The 25,708-nt window shown below is 35.7% G+C and overlaps 3 protein-coding genes across 4 annotated transcripts; all 3 read left to right on the top strand.

Moving 5' to 3' along the window:
• The first annotated feature begins 5,096 nt into the window (after positions 1-5,096).
• On the top strand, positions 5,097-7,140 carry LOC116179102. 2 transcript variants are annotated; one of them, XM_031498813.1, is made up of 4 exons: positions 5,097-6,271; positions 6,327-6,378; positions 6,428-6,745; positions 6,795-7,140. In XM_031498813.1, the coding sequence occupies exons 2-4, from the start codon at positions 6,335-6,337 to the stop codon at positions 6,964-6,966; spliced, it is 534 nt and encodes a 177-aa protein (XP_031354673.1). In that variant the 5' UTR covers positions 5,097-6,271; positions 6,327-6,334; the 3' UTR covers positions 6,967-7,140. The 2 variants fall into 2 exon arrangements, with proteins under 2 accessions (XP_031354673.1, XP_031354672.1); XM_031498812.1 differs by having other exon boundaries at positions 5,101-6,271; positions 6,327-6,745.
• Positions 7,141-14,188: 7,048 nt separating this feature from the next.
• On the top strand, positions 14,189-15,175 carry LOC116179253. Its single transcript, XM_031498996.1, has 3 exons — positions 14,189-14,297; positions 14,349-14,785; positions 14,946-15,175. The coding sequence occupies exons 1-3, from the start codon at positions 14,253-14,255 to the stop codon at positions 15,118-15,120; spliced, it is 657 nt and encodes a 218-aa protein (XP_031354856.1). The 5' UTR covers positions 14,189-14,252; the 3' UTR covers positions 15,121-15,175.
• An 8,785-nt stretch (positions 15,176-23,960) lies between these two features.
• On the top strand, positions 23,961-25,463 carry LOC116178624. The gene is made up of 3 exons (XM_031498175.1): positions 23,961-24,455; positions 24,512-24,942; positions 25,065-25,463. The coding sequence occupies exons 1-3, from the start codon at positions 24,411-24,413 to the stop codon at positions 25,234-25,236; spliced, it is 648 nt and encodes a 215-aa protein (XP_031354035.1). The 5' UTR covers positions 23,961-24,410; the 3' UTR covers positions 25,237-25,463.
• The last annotated feature ends 245 nt before the right edge of the window (positions 25,464-25,708 follow it).

Genomic DNA, 25,708 nt, shown 5'->3' with positions numbered 1-25,708 from the left:
ATATAGTGAAAAAATGTTAGGCAACAATAAATCCAAAACTACTAAAACTAGGAATAATACAAAAGAAAGCAGAGAGAAACCAGATTCATCAAATATTTTGGATGGAAAACAATATTTTGGGGAATACCAATACGAGAGACACATAACTGGTACCTCTATGTATTTTTTCTACATTGTGGTTGCTATACAACTGCCGGAAACAAGTTTATCGAAGGTTCAAGGACCAACATTTTTAAAAACGTCTAAAAAGAAACAACGAATACGCATCTTTTTTGGTCGTTTAAATGACCCAAAATTGACGAATACCTGCGTTGTCTTAAAACTTGCCCTCGCACCGCAACGCTCCAGCAATACCAAACACCAAAGCGACCTAAGAAATTAAATCGTTAAAGATACCTAAAGTGATATGTAATGGAAATTACATTCATAAATAAATATTTTTCGTTATCAGCATTCTTTCAAAATTTTTGTATTTCCTGACTGGAATGCACGATTTTAACCAGTCATAGAGGAAATACTTCCTCTATGCCAAAGTTCAGATTTTCAAGAACGGAACTACTGAACCGAACTTTTCTATACCGATGTTTTCTTTCAAAGCAATACCACAACCGTCTATAATTACAAGTCGTGCTGAGAATTATGGTAACACTGCATGGTAGGCAGATTTCCTAATTCAACTTGGCAGATTTCAGGTGTATTTTATGTGTTTTGGGTGTAATATTCCTATTTACTTGTTTTAACAGAGCGAGATTGCGACAATTTGTGTTACTCCGTATGGAATCAACAGAAATTATTATTCAGGTAAGTTGCTAAACGAAATATATCGATTTGTTGTCATAACCTCTAAAGCAGACTACTCCTTACTGGACCCTTTACAAGCACTTGTATTTGTTCAAAGTACCTGTACAAGCTCAAATATGACCTACACACTACGTGGTACGTAAGTACGGTAAGTGTTTATCGTGACAATTCAACTCATGTATAAAAAATCGCATAAGCCGCAGTGCAATTGTCACTTTGACAGCGGCAAAAGTTACCTGCATCTTTTCCAGCGACAAATGCACTATATAGTGGTTTTTTCACTATTCATTTTCGAACCAATTATCGCATTATCCTTTCCCATATGACTAGTTTGACGTCTGTCAATAATTGATTAGTTTCGTGAATTTCTTGTTCGTTAAATTGTCCTGCCGAATTACACTCGAGGTTTGTATTTAAACCGAGTAAATTTGGGTTGTTGCAACTCAAATCTGTTTCCTTTTAGCAATTGAACTCGAAAAACTGTCAACCTAAAAATGCTCCACCTGCGGTGTCGCATTTTTATTAGTTGACAGTTTTTCTCGTCTAATTGCTAGGCAACAGATTTTCATTACCTAAACAACCCAAATTTACTCGGTAAAATACAAACCTCTTGTGCAATTATAAGTGACAATTCAACTCATGTATAAAAAATCACATAAGCCGCAGTGTAATTGTCACTTTGACAGCGGCAAAAGTTACCTGCAACTTTTCCAGCGACAAATGCACTAGTGGTTTTTTCACTTATTCATTTTCGAACCAATAATCGCATTATCCTTACCCATATGACTAGTTTGACGTCTGTCAATAATTGATTAGTTTGGTGAATTTCTTGTTCGTTAAATTGTCCTGCCGAATTACACTCGAGGTTTGTATTTAAACCGAATAAATTTGGGTTGTGGCAATTCAAATCTGTTTCCTTTTAGCAATTGGACTCGAAAAACTGTCAACCTAAAAATGCTCCACCTGCGGTGTCGCATTTTTATTAGTTGACAGTTTTTCTCGTCTAATTGCTAGGCAACAGATTTTCATTACCTAAACAACCCAAATTTACTCGGTAAAATACAAACCTCTTGTGCAATTATAAGTGAAAAAACACAATTAGTTTGTATTTCAGGTATTCTAGCACGGACATGTCAAGTCGATTTTCTGAAGGAACCTTCCGACTTAGTCCCAGGAGTTCACGGTACGGGAATTTGAAGTCTACGGGGCTCCCCTCTTTAAAAGCTTCGTACCTAGACCCACTGGAGTAGCGACTGGCTTAAAGTCTGCCATTCCGAATCACACCTGGTCGTTGATAAAACCTCGCTGATGCAGAGCGATTTACTGTCCTTTTGCCGAAATTAAGTGCTCAAGCGTGTGCTTCACCTCGACCTCTTTCGACAGAAGTTCACCAATTTCGGAGATCTCGATGGAAAACACATTACAATGCACCAATTTACAGCGTTCCAAATTTTAAAGTCAAATAAAAATGTTATTATCCATTTTTGTAAATAAATAAAATATATGTACAATTGTAAGCTGCCTAAGTATCTTTCTTCTGTATTAAAACCACCAAGGCGAAACAGGAGAGAGGAAAAATACCATTTTTCAAGAGAAATAAGACGCCATTAAAACTTGAATCGGCCCACCGATTGACTTTCGAACAACGTTGCCAAACTTCTCAGCATGGCTTGTAATTATAGACGGCTGTGGCAATACCAAGTGTCTATAATGAGTAATGACTTCTGTCATCACATCACTGACAGATTGACGTTAATCAAAAAGTTCTGCAAGAAAATTGAAATTTTATATTATATATTTTAATGTGTCATTTTCCCGACTTTTATGTAAATATAAAATTTTCGTTTCCGCTCTACAGATCATTTTTGCCAAATGTGTGATTTATGGCAGTTTTTTAATTGGTAGCGAAGAACTGTGTAAAAATACAATAAAGTTTATTCTTTCACAGGCAAGTTCATATATTCCCACAAGTAGATTCTCATGGATGTGTTGTAATTTGATTTGGTTGTGACTTTCCAAGTCCACAATAAAATGTGGCTGAAGTTCATTTGGGTGACCATAATCTACAAATTATATCACATCGTGCGTATAGCGTAGAGTGAAAAATTTATTCAATGGTAGTAGTAATGAAATTCCGTAACGTAACAGCAATAAATGATCTATGTTAACCTATACAACTATGCAAGTGGAAGTAATTAACCATGAATTGATAATAAATTATTGTATGAGATCACTAATGTGCATTGCAATATAATTTCCGATGTATGCCGTCACTTCAGAGACGTCATTATTGTGAATTGCTATCAAATTATTTATGCTTATAAAAATAAACATGGGAAATCAGCAACCGTTTTACGTTTTGCCGTAAGTTACTTTGGTTTTGCGGCTGAACTAAAAGGTGGCGGTTTCTGAATAAAATCTTTTGATTCGAAAGGGGAAACCGTAGGAACTTCGGAAACATCAAATAAAGAGATTTTTCATTGTATCTGTGGTTTTGAGGGTCGCCAACACACACAATTTACATCAGTGATCTCATCAGTTGGCACGAATTAGTTAGAATTCGTAGTAGAAACGCGATTAAATAATATCGTTGCAAAGACCTGACACACATAACTAACGAAGGGTTGCAATATATACGAAAGATTTATCCTTTAATTTGAGTTAAATGGCATTTTACATGCCTTGCAACCTCGCTTGCAACTATTGGGTTTGCCGATAGGAATATGATTTTAAAACCCCATACCAACCAAAATCTATAGGTATTAAGATAACTAGGTGTCTTATAGGTGCTTTAAAGGACAAGATTCCAGTTTAAATCCGCCCGACGGAAGAGAGCAAGGATTCAGTGGACAGAGTCCTTTGTACTATAAAACACCGTGTTATCTTCATGATTTTGTATAACACTCAAGCTTTTTTTATCCGCAATCGTCTTTTATTAGTAATCATGAGATTTTGAGTGTGGCAAAATGCTTCTTGGGCGTAAGTAGCAAACATGGTAATAGTAATAACATTGAACAAGTAATTACTTATTCAATGGTAATAGCTTTGTTAATGAATAAACTATGGTAAAAGGTAATAGTTCGTTAATATGTGAACGCGTTCCGACCAAAATATTAGATAAAGCCGAGTTGCAGATTAAATTATTATCCGCCCAATAAAAAACAAGTACAAATTGTGCACAACTGCAGATAAAGCGCATTTTTTAACACTCCTACGACCCAATCGCTCTTTATAAATACCAGTAAAACCAGTTCCGCCCCCACCCCCTATTTTGATAAGGGGTAAGAAAGAAGAGCGGTAGTTGGTGGAAATAGTTCCTCTTCATCCACTGACCTCGAAAGGGAGTCGCGCAGAAAAGTTATAGTAAGCAATTAATTTCGATGAGATCCTTCATTAGAATACCATGAAGGGCAGAAGGTGTGGTCGCCCCCGCCCCCACCCCCATTTTGAACGTTTTACTTGGCACAACAAAAACAGTATCTCAGGAAATCATTCACGAGTGGGGGAGGGGGGGTTCCCCCTTAAGACAGCGAAATTTGATGGCCGTCTGACACACGTTCAAGGTACAGGCTACAATTCCAGGACTCTAGAACCATTTCCCTAAAAGTGGTTCAAAACGGAAGAAGTGGGTCTGGATGGACAGACGGACAAAACGCAAACAATAGCACATTCAATTCCTTAAAAAATGCGCCAAAAACGTATACATGAAGGTGTACGTGACTTTTTAAACAATTGACCTCAGAAAAAGGTGTAAATGAGGTGACGGAAGACGTTCGGCGCTCCTCAAAGATATCCAACGTCGGGCCAGTTCCTCTCATTTCTCCTGACGGGAGTACGTTTTAATAACTAGGTTTAACCTTCCCTTTTCCAGTGTTCCTACGTGTGCAGGTTAATGAAGTTGCTTCCGTTGGCTCATTAGTATGGGTTCCTATATATTTTATTTTCTTGATTCAGTAATTAATTTTTCAGATAACAATATTATTTTATAAGAAGATTCTTAAACAGGCTCTCAAGAAGGTTTCTTGTATAATTTTTAGAAAGACTTTTACCAATCTTCTTAGAAACGTCTTTCGAAAACATTTTAGAATCTTCTAAACATTTTACTGGTATATTTCATATGGTTTACAAACAAATTTTTCACATATCTTCTTGGAAGATTTGTCCGAAAACACGTAGAAATCTTCCTAGCAATCTGGAAAAAACATACTCAGGAGCATTTTTTAAATGCTTGAAAGAATACTTTTTGGAAAAGACCTTAAAAGCATATTTGAAATATTCTTTGGATCTCAACTACCCTGGTCCATTTCGAAATACTTGTGGAAACTTTTTATGAATCTTTTTTGAGATCATAGACAGTTTTATTAGTACCTAATCTTAAATTGCCTGCTTAAACGCATTTTGAATAATGCTAGTTCCACAAACATTCCAGGAATATTCCAAAGAACCTCCTAAGACGCCTTTCGACCTCAACAAAAATCTGTAAAGGCCTCTTAGGAACTTACTATCTACTATCTTCTTAGTAACATTTTTTAGGGCTTTGTTTAAAATTTCCTTGGAACGTCGTCATACATTAATTGTTGGAAAAATGTGTTTGAAACGACCTCGTAATCCTTCCTTTTAAAATACCCTTCAGCCTTAAGCTCAACAGCTTCATGGATCCAAGTATCACGAGCTACGAGTCTATGACATTTCTCGAATGCGGGGTTTGTTTCCTGCAAAATTATAAATATTGCCGCCTGAACTTCTTCACTGTTTTCACACGCTATATGACTGTCGAATTGGCATATTATTTTAACTATTACCATTGAATAACACTCAACGCTATAATGTACAACTGTGCCATTACTGATTACATTGGGAACAATTTACCTTCAGAATGATATGCGCCATGCGGGTCAGAATGGGTGAACATTGTCCTTCCCGACTTCCCCATAAACGTAAAACAAGAAAATTTACAAACTTGGGTAGTCATCTTTGGCATTTTCTCGCCTGCTGTAGGAATGCTATATTTACTCGTAGATAAACTTGAAAGACGTAATTTTTATATGAGTTTATAAAAACCCCCATTTATCCCGGAGGAAGACAAAAAGCTTTGAAAATAAATCTAAAAATAAAACTTGATCATTAGTTAGCGTATAGCATAATTTAGTTTAATTTTTACGCTCCGTCATTTATGGTTTGAAAATATGGAACAGTAGTAGGATGGACCTTGTATAAAATTTGGGACTTTAACCTAATCATTAAATTACAGTAAACTACCGTCGCGTAGTGACGATAGTAAAAAGGAAACAAAAAACCGCGATGTTTAAACTGCCATAGCTTGTTTATTTACTTAAACTTCATATAAATATCTGTTCAATAATTTTCAATCCTCAGTTATCTGGGAAGCATAAGACCGTGTCGATAAGTGTATAGATCACAAAGAATGGGTATTTTTCCGAATTTTGTTGTGTTTTTACTCATTGCCATTGTAAGTTGTTCATCACCTTCAAGTTCGTTCATAAGACATTCTAATTAATATTTAGGTTTATGAATGCGCCAGTGCATCAAGACGCCAACGACGGCCACAGCCAAGCGGTATAGCAAGAAGACTTAAGCAAAGCAGCGATTTTGCTTCATTTTTCAGTAATGGCAATCTTGGCGAATCCAACGCTTGCGTGCATCACCTATGCTCTAATGTTACCAACTATCCCACCGTTGATGTTAACACTATTATTAAGAAAAAGAAAGAATTCCACCACTTCTTCGGATCTGTTATTGAGCCATATAGTCCTCCAGAAATTTTAGGAAAGGCGCCGGTTTATGGCGCGACGGAGGACCAAAATATGTGCCCAGTAAAGACGTACAAGCTAAGCCCACAAACTGCACTAAGCGTAACAATGAAACGTGTTGTAATTGTTAACGTGGAAGACTTCAAACAGGTGGTCTCGTTTGAAGTTTGTATGTAAGTAGAAATAAATGCATTACACTCTGATTTTATACTTCTCTTTCAGACCAAATAAAAAATGTTTTATGGACGACCGTAAACCCCTTTTCTACGAAACGTTCTGCAAGCAACAGTATACTCTAATACGGTTGGTGACCGTTGCAGAATCCGGAGATCTAATATTGGACAATGTCCCCATTCCATCCAGTTGCGTTTGTTCGTATAAGAGAACAGTGTAGTTATGCGACGTGCATTTATCTTTTTATGGAAACATACGTTGATGCCTTGATGGTTTGGTTCATTTAAATACAACACCTAATATACAAAATATATTGTAAAGTTGAACTGTTCGAAAATCGAAAATTATTTAAATATGCACATAATAAAAATTCGACGCCTTGTTTACTTTAGAGTTTTGATAACATAGTGACAACTTGAATCAGAATAATTTTATTATAGTTTTATTTAAAACCAAGATCGAATGTATTTTAGAGAGATTAATAAAAGACAGTAAATTACACAACCACTATTATATATTTTAAGGATTCCTACATGCATTTTTAACTAATTTGTAACCATTCCTTTTCAATAGACGCTGCTTTGCAAAAAACAACTTGACTTTTAGGAAATGAAAGGCATTCACTAACAATTTAAAGAAAAGTCTCCCTAAATGAAATTTTAAATCATTCTGGATTACGATCGAAAGGCCAGGTATTCGGGCCCTTTTACTACCCCCCTATTACAGTCGGCCGATCCTCAACGTCACTGAAGCCATCCCATACGTGAGATGACCATGACGTGTATAATTGGTCTTTAAAGCACTTGCAACGTTAAAGACCCTCCGCTTCGCGTCGTGCCCTTAAACTCGTTGCGCCTGCTTTAAAGACTTGATTATACACTTGTATCTTAATATACTATTAATGCTATTCATCTTGATTTATAAAACCCATGGTTCTATTTTTGTTTCTATAATTAAAATACTGATTTTAAAAGAGGAATTCTTTTTGAATCGCACTGTATATACATTATATACTGTATAGGTGTATGGAATGGATGCAAGTACGAAATATATACCGGTCATAATGATCCGATTTGTGCTTTCGGGATGTTACGAAAGAAATTGTGATTGTTTCTTTAATTCCAGCTCCTTTACTTTTTATGATAGAAAGTTCATTAAAAAGCCATTTAGGTTTATGCAAGAGCTAGAAAGCTATTTACTACACATTCCTTTAAAACTAAGAGCTTAAAGGGCTCAAACAAGGTAGTGCTGGCACACAGTGGTGGCTCGTAAGCTGCGTAGAAGGTAGTGCCAAATTGTGTCCCCCTCCCCATTATTTTGATAGTTACAAATTTTTGTTTTCATATTATTCCAGTTAATTTAGATTTTGAGTATAATTCGTTTATTTATAATGCAAGTGACGGAAACAAATCTAGCCCCTTTAATTTCTTTGGAGATTTGTTTCATAAGTATACTTCAAGCACACTTCAAGTATGCATGCCATAGTAATTCATTTTGTGTTGTTTTAGATGAGAATTAGCGGATTTTTTTTACAAAAAATCGTATGGAAAGTGTTACTTTTTTGACGATTTGTACTATCCGTTTCCATGGCGTTTAGTCCGATCTATAAACAATAGCAACATTTTATTTACAGTTTTATTCTTTTATTAATAGGCCGAAGTATCATTTTCAACAATAGTTGTACAAATAACTATTCAAATCTTTATCTAAACAAGTACTGAAATTTATTAGTTCTCTGAATATCTACTCCTTTATTTTCGGATTTATCGCTATTGTCAGAAGATTCAGACGCATTTCGTTTTCTAACAATATTTACGTCCGGTAACGGCCTGCTTAATTGCTTTATTTAAAGTCTACTTCCAGAGAATGCATGGAAAAAGGTTTATTTAAATGATTTTTTAATTTGTGTATTTACGTAACAATTAATCCGGGAAGTATAATCTCACACAGAAGTAAAAAAAATTGTTTGACTTATCACGACTGAAACAAGGAAAACGGCGCAAAGCATAGTAATACACGACACACGTACACATTATTCAATTGTGCTTATGAGCCAAACTTCTGATGACTCAAGTACGCTACTTCGGTTTCGCTCCTCCCACCCCTCTACTCCCCGCGGAAGTCAAGACTTGTAGGAAAATACGAGCCAGTTTCAGTTTGGCACACGGCTCGACCGTATTTGAAATCCACGGATAAGCAATGATAATTTATCAAATCATTTACTTTTTTTGTTTTCAGTTTTAAAGCACAATTATGTACTCTAGTGATCACAATTAATAATAGTTAATTATATTTTAAGAATTGAAAATTAGCAGGTTCCTTGAGGTGGTGCCATGGCTCCTTGGCTCTTTATAGAGAGCCGCCCCTGCTGGCATATAAATATATACACGCTTTAAACGTCTAATATCTCACTTAATTTTCAACGAGGAAAATGTTTGGAATTAAAAAAAGCTACAATTTGAGGCTGTAGCATTTTTTAAGTATGTCAAGTTGTTTTAGAGTTATTTTGAAGAGGACGTTTTTCAAAAAATTGCAGAAATCGTGTTTCACTTTTAACGTTAATTATTTCAAAATTAAGTATTCTAAACTAATCATACTTCTAGAATGTATTAATAATACATAATTACAGAAAACTGGCAATGGGAGGACGAATTTTAATTAGAGTGGTAATTAGGGAGTTGTTTTCACTGATATTAGAGATCTAGCTTATTTTCATCACAACTTCTTAAAAAAGAAGAAAGGTTTTTTAAATACAAGTTCTTCTCGAAAAATTTATAGTTTTGAATAACTAGAAGTATTCATTTTATATAGAAAAATGTATAGAAATTACATCAAACCACCCCCGAGATGGGTTGGCAACCACCCTCATGGCGAAAGCGACCTTTTGTATGACATAGATTTTGATCCTTACGTTATTGCCTAACTATTGCCAAAATTTTAAGTTAATCGATTTTAAAAAATTTCCAGGGGAAAACCTTCATTTCCCGGACAAGTAAATGACCAGTCGACGGAATCAACTCTCCAGTTGGCAGGATGGTCATTTTACAAACGTAAACTCCTAATTTCAAAAATGATTTATGGGTGAAAAAAAAGTATTAAAAAAGTGAAAGCAGAATTGTTAATTGATGTTTTATAAATTCGTCAATACGGTTGGTACAGTGTTAGGCTGGAAACGCACCAGATTTTGTTTCGCAACGTTGCCATATATTTTGTTATTTTTTTTCGCCATAATTTAACTCAGGGCCGGTTCGAGACCTTTTTGCGCTGTGAACAAGCATAAATCGGCCGCCCTTCTACCCCCCACCCCTTTCTAAAAAGGGTATTGTTTGATATTGAAATGGACTGTAATTCCAAAATTTTTTGCACTTACCCTTTAGATGTAACTTCTCCGCACAAAGGGATAAGGACAAGGGACAAGATTACGGAATGGCAAGGGTAAATGTAAAGTTTGAATTTGTCAGGAAACTACTAGTTCGTTAATCGTCCTTTACTTATTTCACAGAGCGAATTTTATTTGCTTTTTATTAATTGTATCAGTAACCGAAATCGACTAATTCTCGCGACGGACTTATGCGAGTGTGTCCAGTTATCTATTCGACCCTGGCAGATTAAGAATTATATGGGAAAATCCGGAAAATAAATGTCATTATTAGATTATGCTTTTTAAAACCAAACAGGTATCCTAAACAATTTTTTGTTATATTCCGTTCTGTAATATTTTCATCAATATAATCTTAAAAATTAATTTTTTTCCCATTAAATTTTACAAATTCTTCAATGAGCTCTTCGCCTTATCAAGCTTTTGCGCCATTTCCCGCTCTATGGAAATAATTGCTAAATGAGGAAGAACTCTTTTCACCTGAGGCGACAGTAACCGGAAGTGGCTATGTACAAATTAGGACACACTAAAACTAAATTTTGAGTAACAATATATCCTACAATTTTTTTTGGATCTCGTTCTGCAGTTGGGACCCTAATAGACCTGAAGTTAACGAAACCATGTGCTTCCTCGCTAAATCTTGATGAAAAACTGTTGCAAGGTGCTTGACAACGCAACATCGCCGTTTTGTTTCGAAACGTTGCACAACGTTTCACCCGGTGTTGCGGCCGTTGCGCGTCAGTCGTATTTGTATTTGAAGGAAACGCGTCGCTCGAAACGTTGCGCAACTTGGTGAGACTTTGCGGAACAAAATGTTGCATTCGCTGCGTTTCTAGCCTTACAAGGAAAAAAAGGTTAAGTGTGTTGTAATTTCTTAATGCATTTGCTGTAAAGACACATTCCAAATTTTCCCTACAATTGCATTTTTGGAACAAGGAATCACTCACTTGACAATTCCTTTCACGTTATCCGACTATTCATCAACCAAATTGTAAAGAAAATTTTTGAGAAGCGGCTGTTCCGTTAACGGAAAGGTGGTAGTTCCTATTCTGGAAATCCTCCATATGAAATGATATAATGATATAATTATGCATTCACACTGTAGGGAAATATGGAAATTCCTAGTGCATCATCAGTATTGCAACTTATGCAGGTAATTATGAAGTTGTAAGATCTTAAATTAAATATTTTAGAATAAGCCAAGGTGCTTGCTTTGATCTACTACATCGACTTTCCAGAACGTTCTGATCTCGGTTTTCCATTTATCGTTATCGTTTTCAAAACACCGCAAACGTTAAGATACCTATGTGGTTGGGATTCTGTCCACAATTGGAAAACTCGGTTTTTAAACTAATTCCCACGCTTATAATAGTACGTCAGTTTAAAGGATTATTAAATTACAGCAAAAATGTTTTTTTTTAATATTGGAAATCCTGTTGCTTTCAGTTGATAGGGAAAGAACGTAACATTTGACATCAACCATCAGTTACCTATGACAAGATTTGAATATCTATAAGAGGTTGTGTGAATTACTTTTATTTGAGACTCGATTTGAAATGTTGCCATAACAAATAAGGTTATTGTTGTTGAGGGTGTCGCTCTCACTTTTTAATTCATTCACGCGTTTTAGCTCTCCGTCAGTATGACCCCACTTATGGTATCCTAGAGTCCGTAACTTTTCTGCGCCTGGTAGCCTGTAGCTTGAAGGTGTGACGGACGACCTTCCTAAGGTGCCTGTTTTTTGCCATATAAAACGTCTGTAACGTGACGACTGATACACACGGTGTCCCAGATCGAATAAGATTGCATGGGTTACCTTGCTATTGAAGATAAGGATTAGGTTGGATGCACAAAGTTTTGCAGTTTTATGTGCAGGATTTTAGGTTTAAGATATTTGGAACGGTCTAGTTAAAAAGTATTTAATCGAAATGTTAAGGCGCCAAACGACAAAAAATTAAATTTTACAAAACATAGTCAACTTAGAAAAATAAATTTAATACGTTAACCAAATTGCTGTCAGTGTACTTATTTATGGTGGCGGAAATTATGAAGGGAGCAGAATAAAAACAGTAGCCAGAAGGATATATTGGTACACTTTCACTTTTACTGGGGATGACAGGGAAAGGAGGGGTTAACGGTCGGTAGTAAAATACGGTATCATCGCGCAGTAAGTATAAAAATAATAATAATAATAACTTTTTTTGGACATGGTACAAGTCATATCTAAGCAAAACTGAAATTAAACATAAAACACACCGTGTTAAAAGGAAAGTTCACTAAAAGGCTCTTTGTGCTCTTGCACTTAACCCGTTTAGTAGCAACGTAAGATTAACACAAAATCTTGTTTAGTTATTTAAATTTGGATGGTGTTCTATGTTTAACACATGTTATAATGTATGATATATGTATCTTAATCTATGCCTAATTAGACCTTAAATAAATGTTTTTTGATACTATATGTCAAGGATCTGTTCAACGCTGTTTCCCGTAAAGTGCAGCCGATTTAACTCTCCATATAAAGGCAGAAATTTAAAGTCTCCACCAGCTTTGATGCAAGATTCGGAGTCTAGAATCCTCGACTAAGAAAACTGGTTGCCGCTTCTCTACCGAGAAGAGCAAGGGAATTGATTTTGGAAACAGAGCTACATTTGAGTATATTTAAAAAAATTTTTGATAACTCCGTAAAAACAATTCTTAGCCGGTTTTTCACGAACTTCCTACGGATGTTACGGTTGGATGAATGAAGCTGATTTTTGTACAGATTAATGATAGGTACTGCCAATGACTAGGGCAGTGTTTCGTTTTTAAATTTTTCTCTAATTATAAGATTGTCTTATTATCTTATTATTGTTCTGACCCAGTTCTCATTTCGTTTCCATCAACGTATTTAGTTGAAAAGGAATTTAGTTCTGTTATCCAGCTCCTCACAAAACAAAGGAATAAGTTGGGCATTTCCCTCAGAGGAGACTTGCGCCTGAACTTAACAAACATAAAACCGGATTTTGCAGCTTTAACCGAAATCCACCAAGTAAAAGGCAGCCACTGAAAAGTTAAAATACAACCATAGCAAAGTTTCATTAATTTTTTTCAAATTTTAACTGTCCACAATATTAATTCCAGATTGAAGTTAAAAATGACAACAGTACTCCTGTTTTTGAAATTTATGTATGTCTGTAAAAATGCGCATTTTCTATTTTATTTGATGAGTGATCGGATAAAACTAACTGCTTTGGTTTTTTTACATACAGTAATAAAACAGTAATAATAAAACTGCTTTATTATTTACTTTAATACTTTACTAAAATTAAAATTAAGCATGCAATAAAAATGAAAACGGGGCGTGTTAGTCAATCTCCAGAAAGGGGCGATAGGCTACAAAAGGTTGGGAACCACTGACTTAACTTCTTTACTTTGTTTAATTTTTAGGATGCATTCATGTCAACTAAAATACTTCAGTGCGATTTTACACAGATTGACTCGCATTCCGTCATTTTAAATGGGATGCCGTAGTTTTAATCATATTTTAAATCTTCGGTAGATTTGAAGAAAATTTGGTAATGTCACTATACACCTAAACCAAGCCATTTTGAATTATTTGAGTCTACTGGAAGACAACATAATTGGCTATTGCAAAGCAAGCAAGATACATTTCCTTTTTCCGCGAAATTGGTGCCCAATTCTCCGATTGCTCCGATTCTATGAAAACCTATACGAAAACTAATACAATTTAATCGAAAATTATACTTGAACAAAGGATACAAGTAAATATGCAAGAGTAGCGTGAATTATTGCTGTACCTACATATAAAATAAAGATGATTTTGGACTATGTTCCAGAAAATAATACCGTTTAATAGGTTAATTTTCCAAAAACTTACGAAAACCATCTAAATCACCTTAAGTAAGGACTCCATTCGCGAAATTATTTACAACAATTCGGTACCGATGTCAGTGCTACGTGATGAATATTGCCTAATAAATTTATGAATGACGAAGCTATTTAACGGAAGTAAGGAAACCGAGAAATTACACATTGTGATATCGTATGTTTATTTACTTAAAGAAGGTATCGTATAAATAGTACTCTTCGATAGCTTTGACCAGTCAGTCAGATATAGACGTCGAAAAATGAATACATTCTTGAAATTACTGGTGCTTTTCACCATCTACATTGTAAGTAGTATTGCATTCATTATTATAACATTAGTAACACGTGTACTTTAGGGTTGTTCCGGCGTTTGTGCCAAGCGTCAGCGTCGTCCAAACTTAACCCATCCCATGAACGTCAGGATCAAAAACAAGTTTAATTCGAACGGCAACACACTGAGGTTCTTCGACCATCGATATCCTATAGAAAATAACAAGGAAAATAATGAATGTATCCACAACTTATGTTACAACATTACAGATTATCCTAGTGAAAGAGTAAAAGATCTAATAATCAAAAAGGAAGAATTTCATCATCTGTTTGGATCCATCGTTCAGCCATACAGACCGCCAGCTATTTTGGAAAAATCTGCTATTGACAACGAGGATGTAAATATGTGTGCCGTTGTCAAGTATAGAATATGGCCACAGACAGCGTTAAATAAGGACTTTAAAAAAGTATGGATCGCTAACGTGGACAATTACAAGCAAGACGTGACTTTTGAAGTTTGCCTGTAAGTATTCTACTATGTAGTTCAAAATCAGGTCAGCTAGCCGACGTAATGAGAGAAATTTGATTTTTTTTAAATTATACAATCAATTCAGTCAACTGAACTGAGGTTGAACTATGGTGGGTGTTACAATCGGATCTAAAACTTTTACTTTACGCTGTAGGCCCAACAAAAAATGTTTCATGGATAGTCACATGCCATCCAATTTTGAAACATTCTGTAAGCAACAGTATACAGTAATCAAACTGGTCAGTATGAAGGACGACGATTTAGTTTTGGAGAGCATTCCGATTCCATCCAGCTGCGCCTGCTCTTACAGAAATGCAGTTGCGGGGTAAACAATGAATGTTAAATTTATGTAATTGAAATAATTAATAAACGTCATTTTGCCAATTTTTTTTGCAAGCAAATTTCCCAAGCCAAGTAATTCTAGTGAGGCTTTGTAACATTATCGCACGTATGTGTTCAAATTTTTTTGGCACATGGTAACCTTCGATAGTCGCACTGAAATATAACATTGTAATGTAATGCACGTGATGCATGGTAATGTCAAGACTACTATTAGACAGCTGTTGGAATTTACATCCATCTATTATATGTGTAAAAAGTTAGTATCTTTATAAGTACGTATTTGCCCTTTAGCAGAAGTCAGTGTATTCTTAATTGACGTTTTTTTCGGACGCTTACAATCCTTTCCTAGAATATCTAAATGGAACATTTGGTAGTGATTAAGTAACATATTTCTCTAAGTACCAAAAGTTTAGATCGGCACGAATGGTGATGAGCAAATCGTAAACGGTTTTTCCCAAATTTTGGTACTCAATATGATATACAAAATTTGTTAATCTAAAGGGAATGAACGTTTTATTTTCAATATTGATGAGCGGAGATATTTGCAAATAATTTAACATGAAACACTTTGCTCGGCCGAATATTTAAAATAATTGTGGCAAAGTTCACACCCGCACAATTGTTGTTCTTAGAACAAAAAATTCGTCTACATTTTCGACCGCCTTCCTGTCTTTGTTTTTGTCGACTAATAAGTATACTACTTAACTTAGAAAGTTGTAGTTTTTGTCTATAAAGGGTACGTTCTCTAAGGCATGTCATTATGCAATAGAAATAGAAGCTCAGAAAAAAGTCGCATAGATTTCGGTACTTTAGTCATTATTGCGTGCGTCTAACTAATTGGTTACGGGATTTTCTAACATTTTACGATGAACTTAAAGCACCAACAGTGAAATCAATTTAATAAGAATATGGTTGCAGGTAGATTTTATGACGAATATTATGGGGTGTAACAGGTTATGCCAAAAAAGTATTTGGTGGTAGACAGGTGTTTGAACTTTACATTATAAATTAATTTTTTGCACGATCAGTTATTGTCAGCGACATACTTACCAATTCATTTTCAGGGCGGTAAGGTATATTTGCCAACCTAGGGCGGTAAGTGTATGATAGCAACGTGCTTTATAACAGTGGGTCTGGCTTGGCGCTACTTTTAACAAAACCCGCCGCATAAACGGCCAGCTAAGCTCAGTGTTTTTGAATATGGAAGCAAGAGAAGGTTCAAAGCAGTAAAGTTCGTTCTGGGCAAGACAATCTCCGTGCGTTATGGTTGAGCGCCACCCAATTTCTAAAGTACACTATCAACTCACCCTGCATAAAATTGGGAAGATACAGGATGCACAATAACCACAAATGCAAATCAAACGGCTCTATATTGCTGGTTGCTTTCAAATAAATTGCAAAATAATATAGATATATATGTGAAATTACACACTGCACAAATCATAAAAAAAAACCCAATTAATTCCCAACAATTATACTCCAGTTCAAAAATGATTGCCCCCAATTACTGTTCCTTAATGATCGTTAAGATTAATAAATGAATCACACATATAAATTACAAAATGGTTACGTTACTACCGGTCACAACTAGTAACGAAAATATCCCAACGCAAGTTCGGTAACAACAAGGCAAATAGAATATAACGCTTACCTTATGTAATATTCCAGATGTGAGGCAGCAAAGAGAGCTCTGTTTGCACCATTCATCTCTGCAATCAAAAGAGAACAAAAAGGCCCAAACCACAGGGTTCGGAATATATTATGAATAAATGTCTGAAGGACCTACGAAGCTTGCGGTAAGCTCAAATCTCGATACCCCTCTAAAAATGTCTGTGTCTCTGATGGAGTGTCGCAGCCACACAAAAATTAATATATCCGATCAAGCAAAAAAAAAGGCATTCTCGATCATGTCGAAACAGTATGTAGTTAAATGAGTTTCTCCCTCGTCTTCATAAAATGGCCGCTCTTATCTCTCTCAGATAAGGTTGTTGGTCACGACCTCCTAGGTGTCTATGGTGGATAATGAATCTCCAAAACTTTCCCCCAATCAACAGGTGATCTCGAACAAGATATTTCCCCCGAACAAGGAATTTCGGTATCGAACAAGGACCCTAAAATAGTTTAAGCTAAAACTTCCTACACACACATGTAAAATTCGTTACCTCTAAGTAAATTTAAGAGGGATTAAATACCAAGCGTTCCTCAATTACACATCTTCCAGTATATCCGTAATTCGAAGAAAAAAAGTTTCACGTTAAAGCCCAATGAACGGTAAAATGCTGCAGACTACTTGTCTCGCAATTAATACGGGTAGAATTGCCAAAGTTTTTAACTAACAGTGGTGGCAAAGATTACCCACGTGTTTTTCTTTTCTCACGCAGAACGGCTTAGTTGTTCGTTCGATCAGAGTCGGAATCGGAAAGAAAAGCATGTGCAATTTTGGATCGCGCTGTAAGGTCCTGCCACCTGGCGGAACTAATCCAACGCATAGAAGTAGAAATTTATATACAGGGCGTACCGAATGTAAAATACGGAATGATGCAAAGAAGAAATGAACTTGTTACACCTTAGCGACCAAGTGACAGTTATAGTAATATGCGGCGCTGAGAACAGATTTGTCAACGTGATCACTATAATGCGGTGCTTCGTTAAAGTGGAAAAGAATGTATTAACCATAAGCATAAAAATATTGAAAAAAATTGCTTTAAACGGGTTTAAATAATTGATATAGCTGTGTAATTATTTCACGGAGAACTTCATTTAAGAGGATACATACGTACTAACGTACTATCTTTCTATGCATCTTTTTAAATGGACAACATCGGGGCATTAGAGATTTGAGATAGGTTCTTAAATAGTACAAATGGTGATCAAAATCTGATGTTTGGTACCGTCTTATCCTCAATTTTTTAAGTTTGTTGTTTTTCTATTACATATGAATGTTAAAAAAGTTATTAAAAAAAAATTTCATAAATTAAATTCGTTATGTGGATGGAGTACATTTAACAACATATAATAAGAAGTTACATTGGATTGGAATAAATACTTCAAAAATAAATGATTTTGTTCAACAAACAAAAAATTCATTAAATGTGAAATTATAATTATCAACAAACATTCACGTAATACTATAACAATTATTGTAATTGATATTAGTTATTACCTTGAACAAATAGAATTTATATATACCTGCCGAATTCAAATATTTGCTGATAAATTACGGCATAGTTTTCAAATCGTTGAATGAAAATATTTGTTGGTCATTTTAATTCAACATTTAAAATGAATGAATTTTTATGTTTGTTGAACAAAGCGTTTTATTAATAGAAAGATACCTTCCGCTTCAATCTAATTGTTTGTTATACACTTATTGTTTGTTGAAAGACATGGTCAAATGAACTCCATGCATATAACCAGTAAATTTAATTGTATTATTTTGGAATAAAAGCTAAAACGACATTCCATACTCTGTGTAAGTAAATTATATATGATATCAGAACCACAACCAAATGAAATTTAGTTAGGTACCTTCAATTCGATTGACTGGATGTTTCATTAAAAAAAGTGTATGTCGTTATTTAAATGACGTCATCTTGAAATATTTAGTTATATGATAAAATATGTAAAAAAATTGTCAATGAATTTTTATTTGAAACATTCTATTCCATAACTTTGGAGCACTCTGTATGTTTTAAACCCTAAAACCCCGTATGAAATAAAGAGAAAGTTGGCAAGCGTTGGGAAACTTTTATTTGAAATATTTTTCGATGAAACAGATATTTACAAAGATGTACATTACTCGACACTTTTGTGACCATCGTAGTAGTTTCTTAAAAATATTTAAAAAAATAAAACAAAGATCTACAAAATCGTCAACAGGATTTAGCCCAATTACACCATTGACCAGCATAATGCCTTTTAGGGGTGCCCCTGCCGAAGGTCTAAGCAAATAGTACCCAGTACTCTTTGGTCTAAGTATGAATGTGCCATTCCGATGCATATCTTTGCTACAGATTTTTAAATGCTAATAGGGGTTGATTCCACCCGTGAATCCTATTTCAAATTGACGAATTACCGAATTATCGTTTCGCGTGGTCGTAGGTAATATAATAGTACGCGTCAATGCTATAGGGGTGAAAATTTCCGTTGAATCCTGTTGCAGTCGTCTCAGTAGTGTATTAAGTTAAGAACAGAAATGCTTTAAGCTCCTTTATGCAATATTTTCTTGCGTTCGCGTCAGTCCTTTAGGGGTGGATTCCTCCACACTATTCGATGAAAATCACCACTCTCTTTGTGACTACCTAATTGCCTTATTTTTCACAGAGACAGACCTTTCCCAGTATTCCTACGCGAATTATCCGGTAGCAAATTTTTCAGGTGCGTATTGTTATAACAGCCATCTGCTCAACATCTACTTAAAATATTTTAAAATAAAGATTCTCTAAACGTAAATTTTTATTTACTGCAACATGTATGGCATAGTTCTTTTGACACTAGCGCATAAACTGAGTACAAAAGTGCCCACAATTGCATTTTTGTTCAAAATAGATAAAATACCTTCCGCAACCCTAGCAACACGAACCCTAACTACATTTGACAACAAAATTAATATTCATTTGCTTTTCTCGTGGAGTGAAACTATATAACCTACTCGTTAAAATTAATCTAAAAATTGTAAGCCACTCTGTGTGTAGGTATCCCAAATTTTTTTCGCGTGGGTAAGTGCAATTATCAAACCATTCCGAGGCGTAATTAAATCCGCATTCTTATAATTTTGTTCACATAGCGATGTTTTGTCGTAAACTGGGAAGGTAAATAGTTTTCAGTGCAAACGCCATTGTCCGTCTGTACCACTACCAGTGCCAGTTTAAGTTTTTTCGTTCTTACACGATGAGGCACAAACCCAAACCAGAAACAAAAGATTTTTTGGATTAGTCACTTCCTTCTCGAATTATTACTGATTCTGTGCCGGAAAATGCGCTTTCGTCGTTCGCGCTTGAGCACGTCTATATGTGTGCGCCACCCGGTGGTTCACATACTGTCCACATACAGCGCTGAACAGATTCAATAAGCGGGTTGTAATTGTAAATGTCGACGATTTTAAGCAATCGGTTTCGTTACAAATCTGCGAGTGAGTATACAAAATTTTCTACGAATTACATTTCCCAAAAGTGCGCTACATAACCGGGAACCTTCATTTTCCTAACTCCTTTGTATCAGGAAAGTTTAGTTTCCATGACAGAGGCAGACCGGACTACTTTTCCGGTCGCCTGTCACTTTACCGGCCGCAGCTGTCACACTGTTAAATATCTATAATGACTCATAAATAACTAATACATTATGTCTCCTGCCTTGAGAGATCCTAACAGCCCTAAGCTAACCGTGTTTTTTTCGCAGACCAGAGAACGCAACATGTGTTGAAGATCAAAGTACTCTTCTTCATTACGAAACGTCGTGCAAACAGCAGTATACCCCAAGGTTATTTTATTTCAAAGGTTACCTGGTAACTATGTGGGCGGAAGCGGGAGGGACGGAATGTATACGTCATCGAGAATTCAGACATTGACGTTCAATGTTGTTTGTAGTCGCGCGGGTGCTTATTTTTCTTGGGTTATAGTTTACTTGTTTAAAATTTGTTGAATTTTGAAGTGCATAAGGACATATATTAGCTGTAGATCAGAGTTGGACTGGGTCACTGGGTCGCTGGGTCACGTCATACTCTCTTCAGTTAGACCTAGTGACCCAGTTTGATCCAGTGACCCGGTAGGACCCAGTGACCCGGTTTGACCCAGTGACCCAGTTTGACCCAGCGACCCAATTTCACCTGGGGACCCAATTTGACCCAGTAACCTAGTTTGATCGAATAAAGCAGTTAAGTCAGTGACCTCGATTCAAGTGTACAGATTATGAAATAAATGAATCTGAATGCTGGTTTGTTGAAAAGAATACTCGATTGCTTGACAACTGCCATTTCTGTGATGTTTGCTTTAATACTGCCGTAAAAAACTTTCCATGTCCCGAATTGTATTATAGTAATGTTATGTCTAAACAGTTCCCTCCTTCATTTCTTTGCTTCAGGGCTTACCAGTTGCTTACTGGTGTTCATTCACATTTAATTTTCTTCTACTTGTTATATAAACAAATGCGTTTGATTTTTTAGGTATTAGTTCTCTTGAATGAAATTGGGCTACGTGCTTGTTGGCGAATATTATTGAGGAAGTTTTTTTTTTTTAATTAAAAGTTACTTGAAATTGTTTTGGATGACAAAATTTAAATACCAATACAAACCCAATGCTATAAATTTGAATAAAAATTAACCTGAAGATATTCCGGATACTTAACAATAATTTAATTACTGGGTCACCGGATTCAACTGGATCAACCTATGGGTCAACGGTTTAAACTGAGCCACAGGGTCAAGATGGGTCACCGGGTAAAGATGGGTCACTGGGTCAAGCTGGGTCACCGGGTCAAGCTGGGCCACAGGGTCAAACTGGGTCACTGGGTCACCGGGTCAAACTGGGTCACCGGGTCAACTGGGTCACTGGGTCATCGGGTCACTGGGTTAGTAAACTAACTGGGTCACCGGGTCACTGTATGATTGATCCAGTCCAACTCTGCTGTAGATACCTGTTTGGTGCAATATAAAGACATTTAGTTTGTGAATTTTGTCGGTTTTCATAGCCGTGATTGAAAGGTTAGTTCATCAATTATATGCACTTTTGTATGTTCTAATTAAGTATTTTTTTAGATGAGTGACGGTAACACTAAAATTCCTCATCCTGGTGTAAATAAAATCTCGGTTTTTACGTTTCCCAAAGACCCTACCGTTCTTAAAGAATGGGTAAGAAAATGTTTCGCCGTGTGCACCTCGGTTACCATTTTGTACATACTATAAATATACATATTCCATAAAACGCAACAGCATTTTATTTGGCGTCATCCGCTAAAGAATGTTTAGAGTTTTAATTCCCAAAGCCTAGGTATTGATACATAGGGGTGATTCCTATTCTGTAAATCACAGAATTTTATCCAATTCCACCTCTAAAATTAATTTGATTACATTTTCACAAGTCTTAGTGCAATGTAAAATAGCTTACGCACCACACTCATTTTTTCAATACTTTGATTGCTTTCAAAGGTGGAAGTCGATAAACTTCCAAGATTTCCAATATAAGATCCACCCTTATATACATATACCCATATAACTCCAAAAATATACTGCAAAAAGTTTTTTACCCCTTTTATTAGCGTTGTAACCTATGAGCAATTTTAAATGTGTATTCTGGATGACGTTTTCCCGCCTTCAAAATGCAAGCTCTATTGGTTTAGAGTTACCAGACAACCTTTCTAATAAAACAACCTTGAGTATACCCTCACCCCATTCGTTGCCATATCAAAATATGCAGATGTGTATCTGGACAGCATCCCCGTTCCGTTCTGTTGTGTGTGTACATATAGGAGATCAGTTTAAATGCGATAACATTGTGCTCCTTTATTTATTGCTATAATGCTATGACTATGACCAATTAGTTTACTAGGATAAATACACATGCCTTGCATACTTTAAAATGAAATGCTAGTTTTTCTTTATAACCCAGTAGTTGTAATCAGCCAGAAAGGGTATAGACTGAATAAAGCGTTGTTGCAGTGTCACATAACGTCAAGCGCTATTACAGCCAGACGTTTTAACACCCCAACAACATATAACATTCATAGGTCGTAGGTGTCAATTATGATACTATAAATATGCTCATCCTGAAGAAAAGGTTACAGTTATACAGAATCGATAATATTATACAGGACTTAATCAACAAATTTAAAAACAAAAATAAAAAGTACACCCTTAAGGCTTTCGCGATGTTAATAGGTACATTTGTAGCTTCTTGTTCCGCGACGGAGTATGGATTTACCTATATAAAAATTTTTGAAAAAAATAAAGTAGCTTAATTATAATGTGAAAATAAGCATTCCAAATTGGTTGGGGTATGGCTGATTGGAACAGGATATAAAATCCAAACCTTTCTCGTGTGAGATATTTTCCGATCCTTCGCAAACCGGCTGGGGAGGCTGTTGTGGAAAGGGGAGTCAGTGAGGAGGTGAATGTGCATATGAACTTTTTAGATATCAAGGCTGCATAATATGCCTTAAAATCTTTTGCTAAAGTCAAAACTCATATTCGCATTCTATTAGAAACCGACTTGGTGCGAGGAAATGGTTCCAGATCCAGAGTCCTTTTCAGTTGATGCTTTTACAGCAGACTGGTTAAAGTATTATTTATATCGTTTCCTCCTTTTTCTATATTATCGAAAGAGTATTGTAAAAAATCATAGAACATAAGGCACTAGGAGTCGTAATTACTCCTTATTGGCCCCTCAGCTCTAACCTTTCAACCAGTAAGACATTTACTTATTTCGCATTTTAGGGAAAGTCATCCGCTTCGCCTGGTGGCGGGGAAGTTATTCGGAGGACATTTCTCAAAAAAGTATACAACAAATACGAAATATTGCGGGTTGGACATCTCTCCTCCAACACAATTTTTAACTTTTACAAGATTCAGTTTCTGCAGTATATTACAATGGCAAATTTTTTGTTTAAAATATAGTTCTTATGATGACACTGGCGCATACACTGAATACAACACGCTTTTGACTGCCCATTCTATCTACTCAAAATTCTTGTTCAACTTTCGAAACCCTAACAACAAAGGCCCTATAGCAACTGTTGACAAAAATTTAATATTCATTTGCTCTTATCGTGGGGTGAAACTCTACTCATACAACATACTCGTTAACATTAATTTAATAATTGTATGTCACTCTGTGTGTGTCCCAAATTTTATCGTGTGGGTAAGTGTAATTATCAAACCATTTTACGAGGTGTAATTAAATCGGCATTCTTATCATTCTGTTCACATACTGATGTGTTGTTATACACTGGGAAAATAAATTGGTTTTACGTTTACGCTGTATACCTACCCAATCATTACTTATAGTGTCTGAACCTGTGATGCTGTGGTAAACCTGGAGATGAAATTATGCATTCTTTTGTAAACATTTAATTGACGTCATCAGTTTTGTTTAACTAATTGTGCAATACATTGACGACAGTATGCCACGGAAGTAAAAACCGCGAAATATAAATTGTGATAGCGTATTTATTTTAGTTATAAAGTTACGGTATAAATATCTGTTCGATAATCTTGTACTCTTCAGTGAACAGAATAACACAAGAGAGTGTAGGCTGAAGGTACAGGTGTGTGCGTGGAATAGAAACAATGGGTAACTTCGCGAATTCATTTGTGGTTTATATGATTTGCATAGTGAGTGTTCACTTTTAGATTGTGCTATAAAATCAATTAACTCATTTACATTTTAGAGTATTTGCGGCTTAAATGGGCAGCGGCGACGTCCGCCACATATCGCTCGCCCCATCGCATTCGCCAGGGGAGGTAACATTCAGCAGGGCAACGATTTCAGTAAATTTTTTGATTACCACAATCTTGCCGAAACCGCAGACTGCGTTCACCACCTCTGCTATAATGTTACTAATTATCCCAGTGATACTATTAAAAATATAATTGCAAAGAAAAAAGAATATCACCATCTTTTTGGATCTGTTATTGAGCCATATACTCCACCAAGCATTTTGGCAAAATCACCGGTATCCAGCGGAACCGAAGACCGAAATATGTGCGCCACACGGCAGTACACACACTATCCACAGACAGCGCTGAACAAATTCAGTAAGCGGGTTGTAATAGTAAATGTCGATGACTTTAAGCAATCGGTTTCGTTCGAAATCTGCCAGTGAGTATACAAAACTTTCTACGAATCGCATACATAACCGAAAGTATAATTTATTACACATTGTGTCTCCTACCTTGGGAAATCCTAACGGCCCTAGACTAACCGTGTTTTTTTTTTCGCAGATCGAACGCAAGATGTTTTATGGATGACCATACTCCTCTTCATTACGAAACGTCGTGCAAGCAGCAGTATACCGTCATTCGATTAGTGTCCATCGCAGAGAATGGAAATGTGTCTTTGGACAGCGTCCCCGTTCCATCCAGTTGTGTATGTACATATAGGAGGACAGTTTAAGTGCGATAAAATTGTGCTCCTTTATTTATTGCTATGACAATTAGCTAAGTACTTTTAGTATTAAGCTTCAATACTCATTGCCTCGCATACTTTTAAATGAAATATTATAGTTTTTCTTGATATCGCAATAATTGTAATCAGTCAAAAACGGTATCAATTGTATACGTTATTTTAATAAAATGTACATAATAAAATATGCAGTTGTAGTCAGCTGATGAAGAAGACCATTGATTTAGTTTTGAGTCCCTTTGATCTTTTGTATCACAGAAATTTTGGGTGTTATCTATTCTACTTTAGGCTATGCGTTCATACCATCAATTCATCATTCTAATTACCTACAGTTTGACATTTCTGTACAAGGTGGTCAAATTTGGTACTTAGTATGGGCCTGTGGGGAAACTTTTAAACTACAAGTAGTAAAAAAAGTAGCCTTGCACTGTCGATATCTTTCTGTGAGATGCCGAAAACCACT

The sequence above is a fragment of the Photinus pyralis genome, unplaced genomic scaffold (assembly GCF_008802855.1).
Source record: "Photinus pyralis isolate 1611_PpyrPB1 unplaced genomic scaffold, Ppyr1.3 Ppyr1.4_LG8, whole genome shotgun sequence".
Taxonomy (NCBI): domain Eukaryota; kingdom Metazoa; phylum Arthropoda; class Insecta; order Coleoptera; family Lampyridae; genus Photinus; species Photinus pyralis.
The sequence above is the reverse complement of the archived record's forward strand: the minus strand, read 5'-3'. Positions and strand labels throughout refer to the sequence as shown.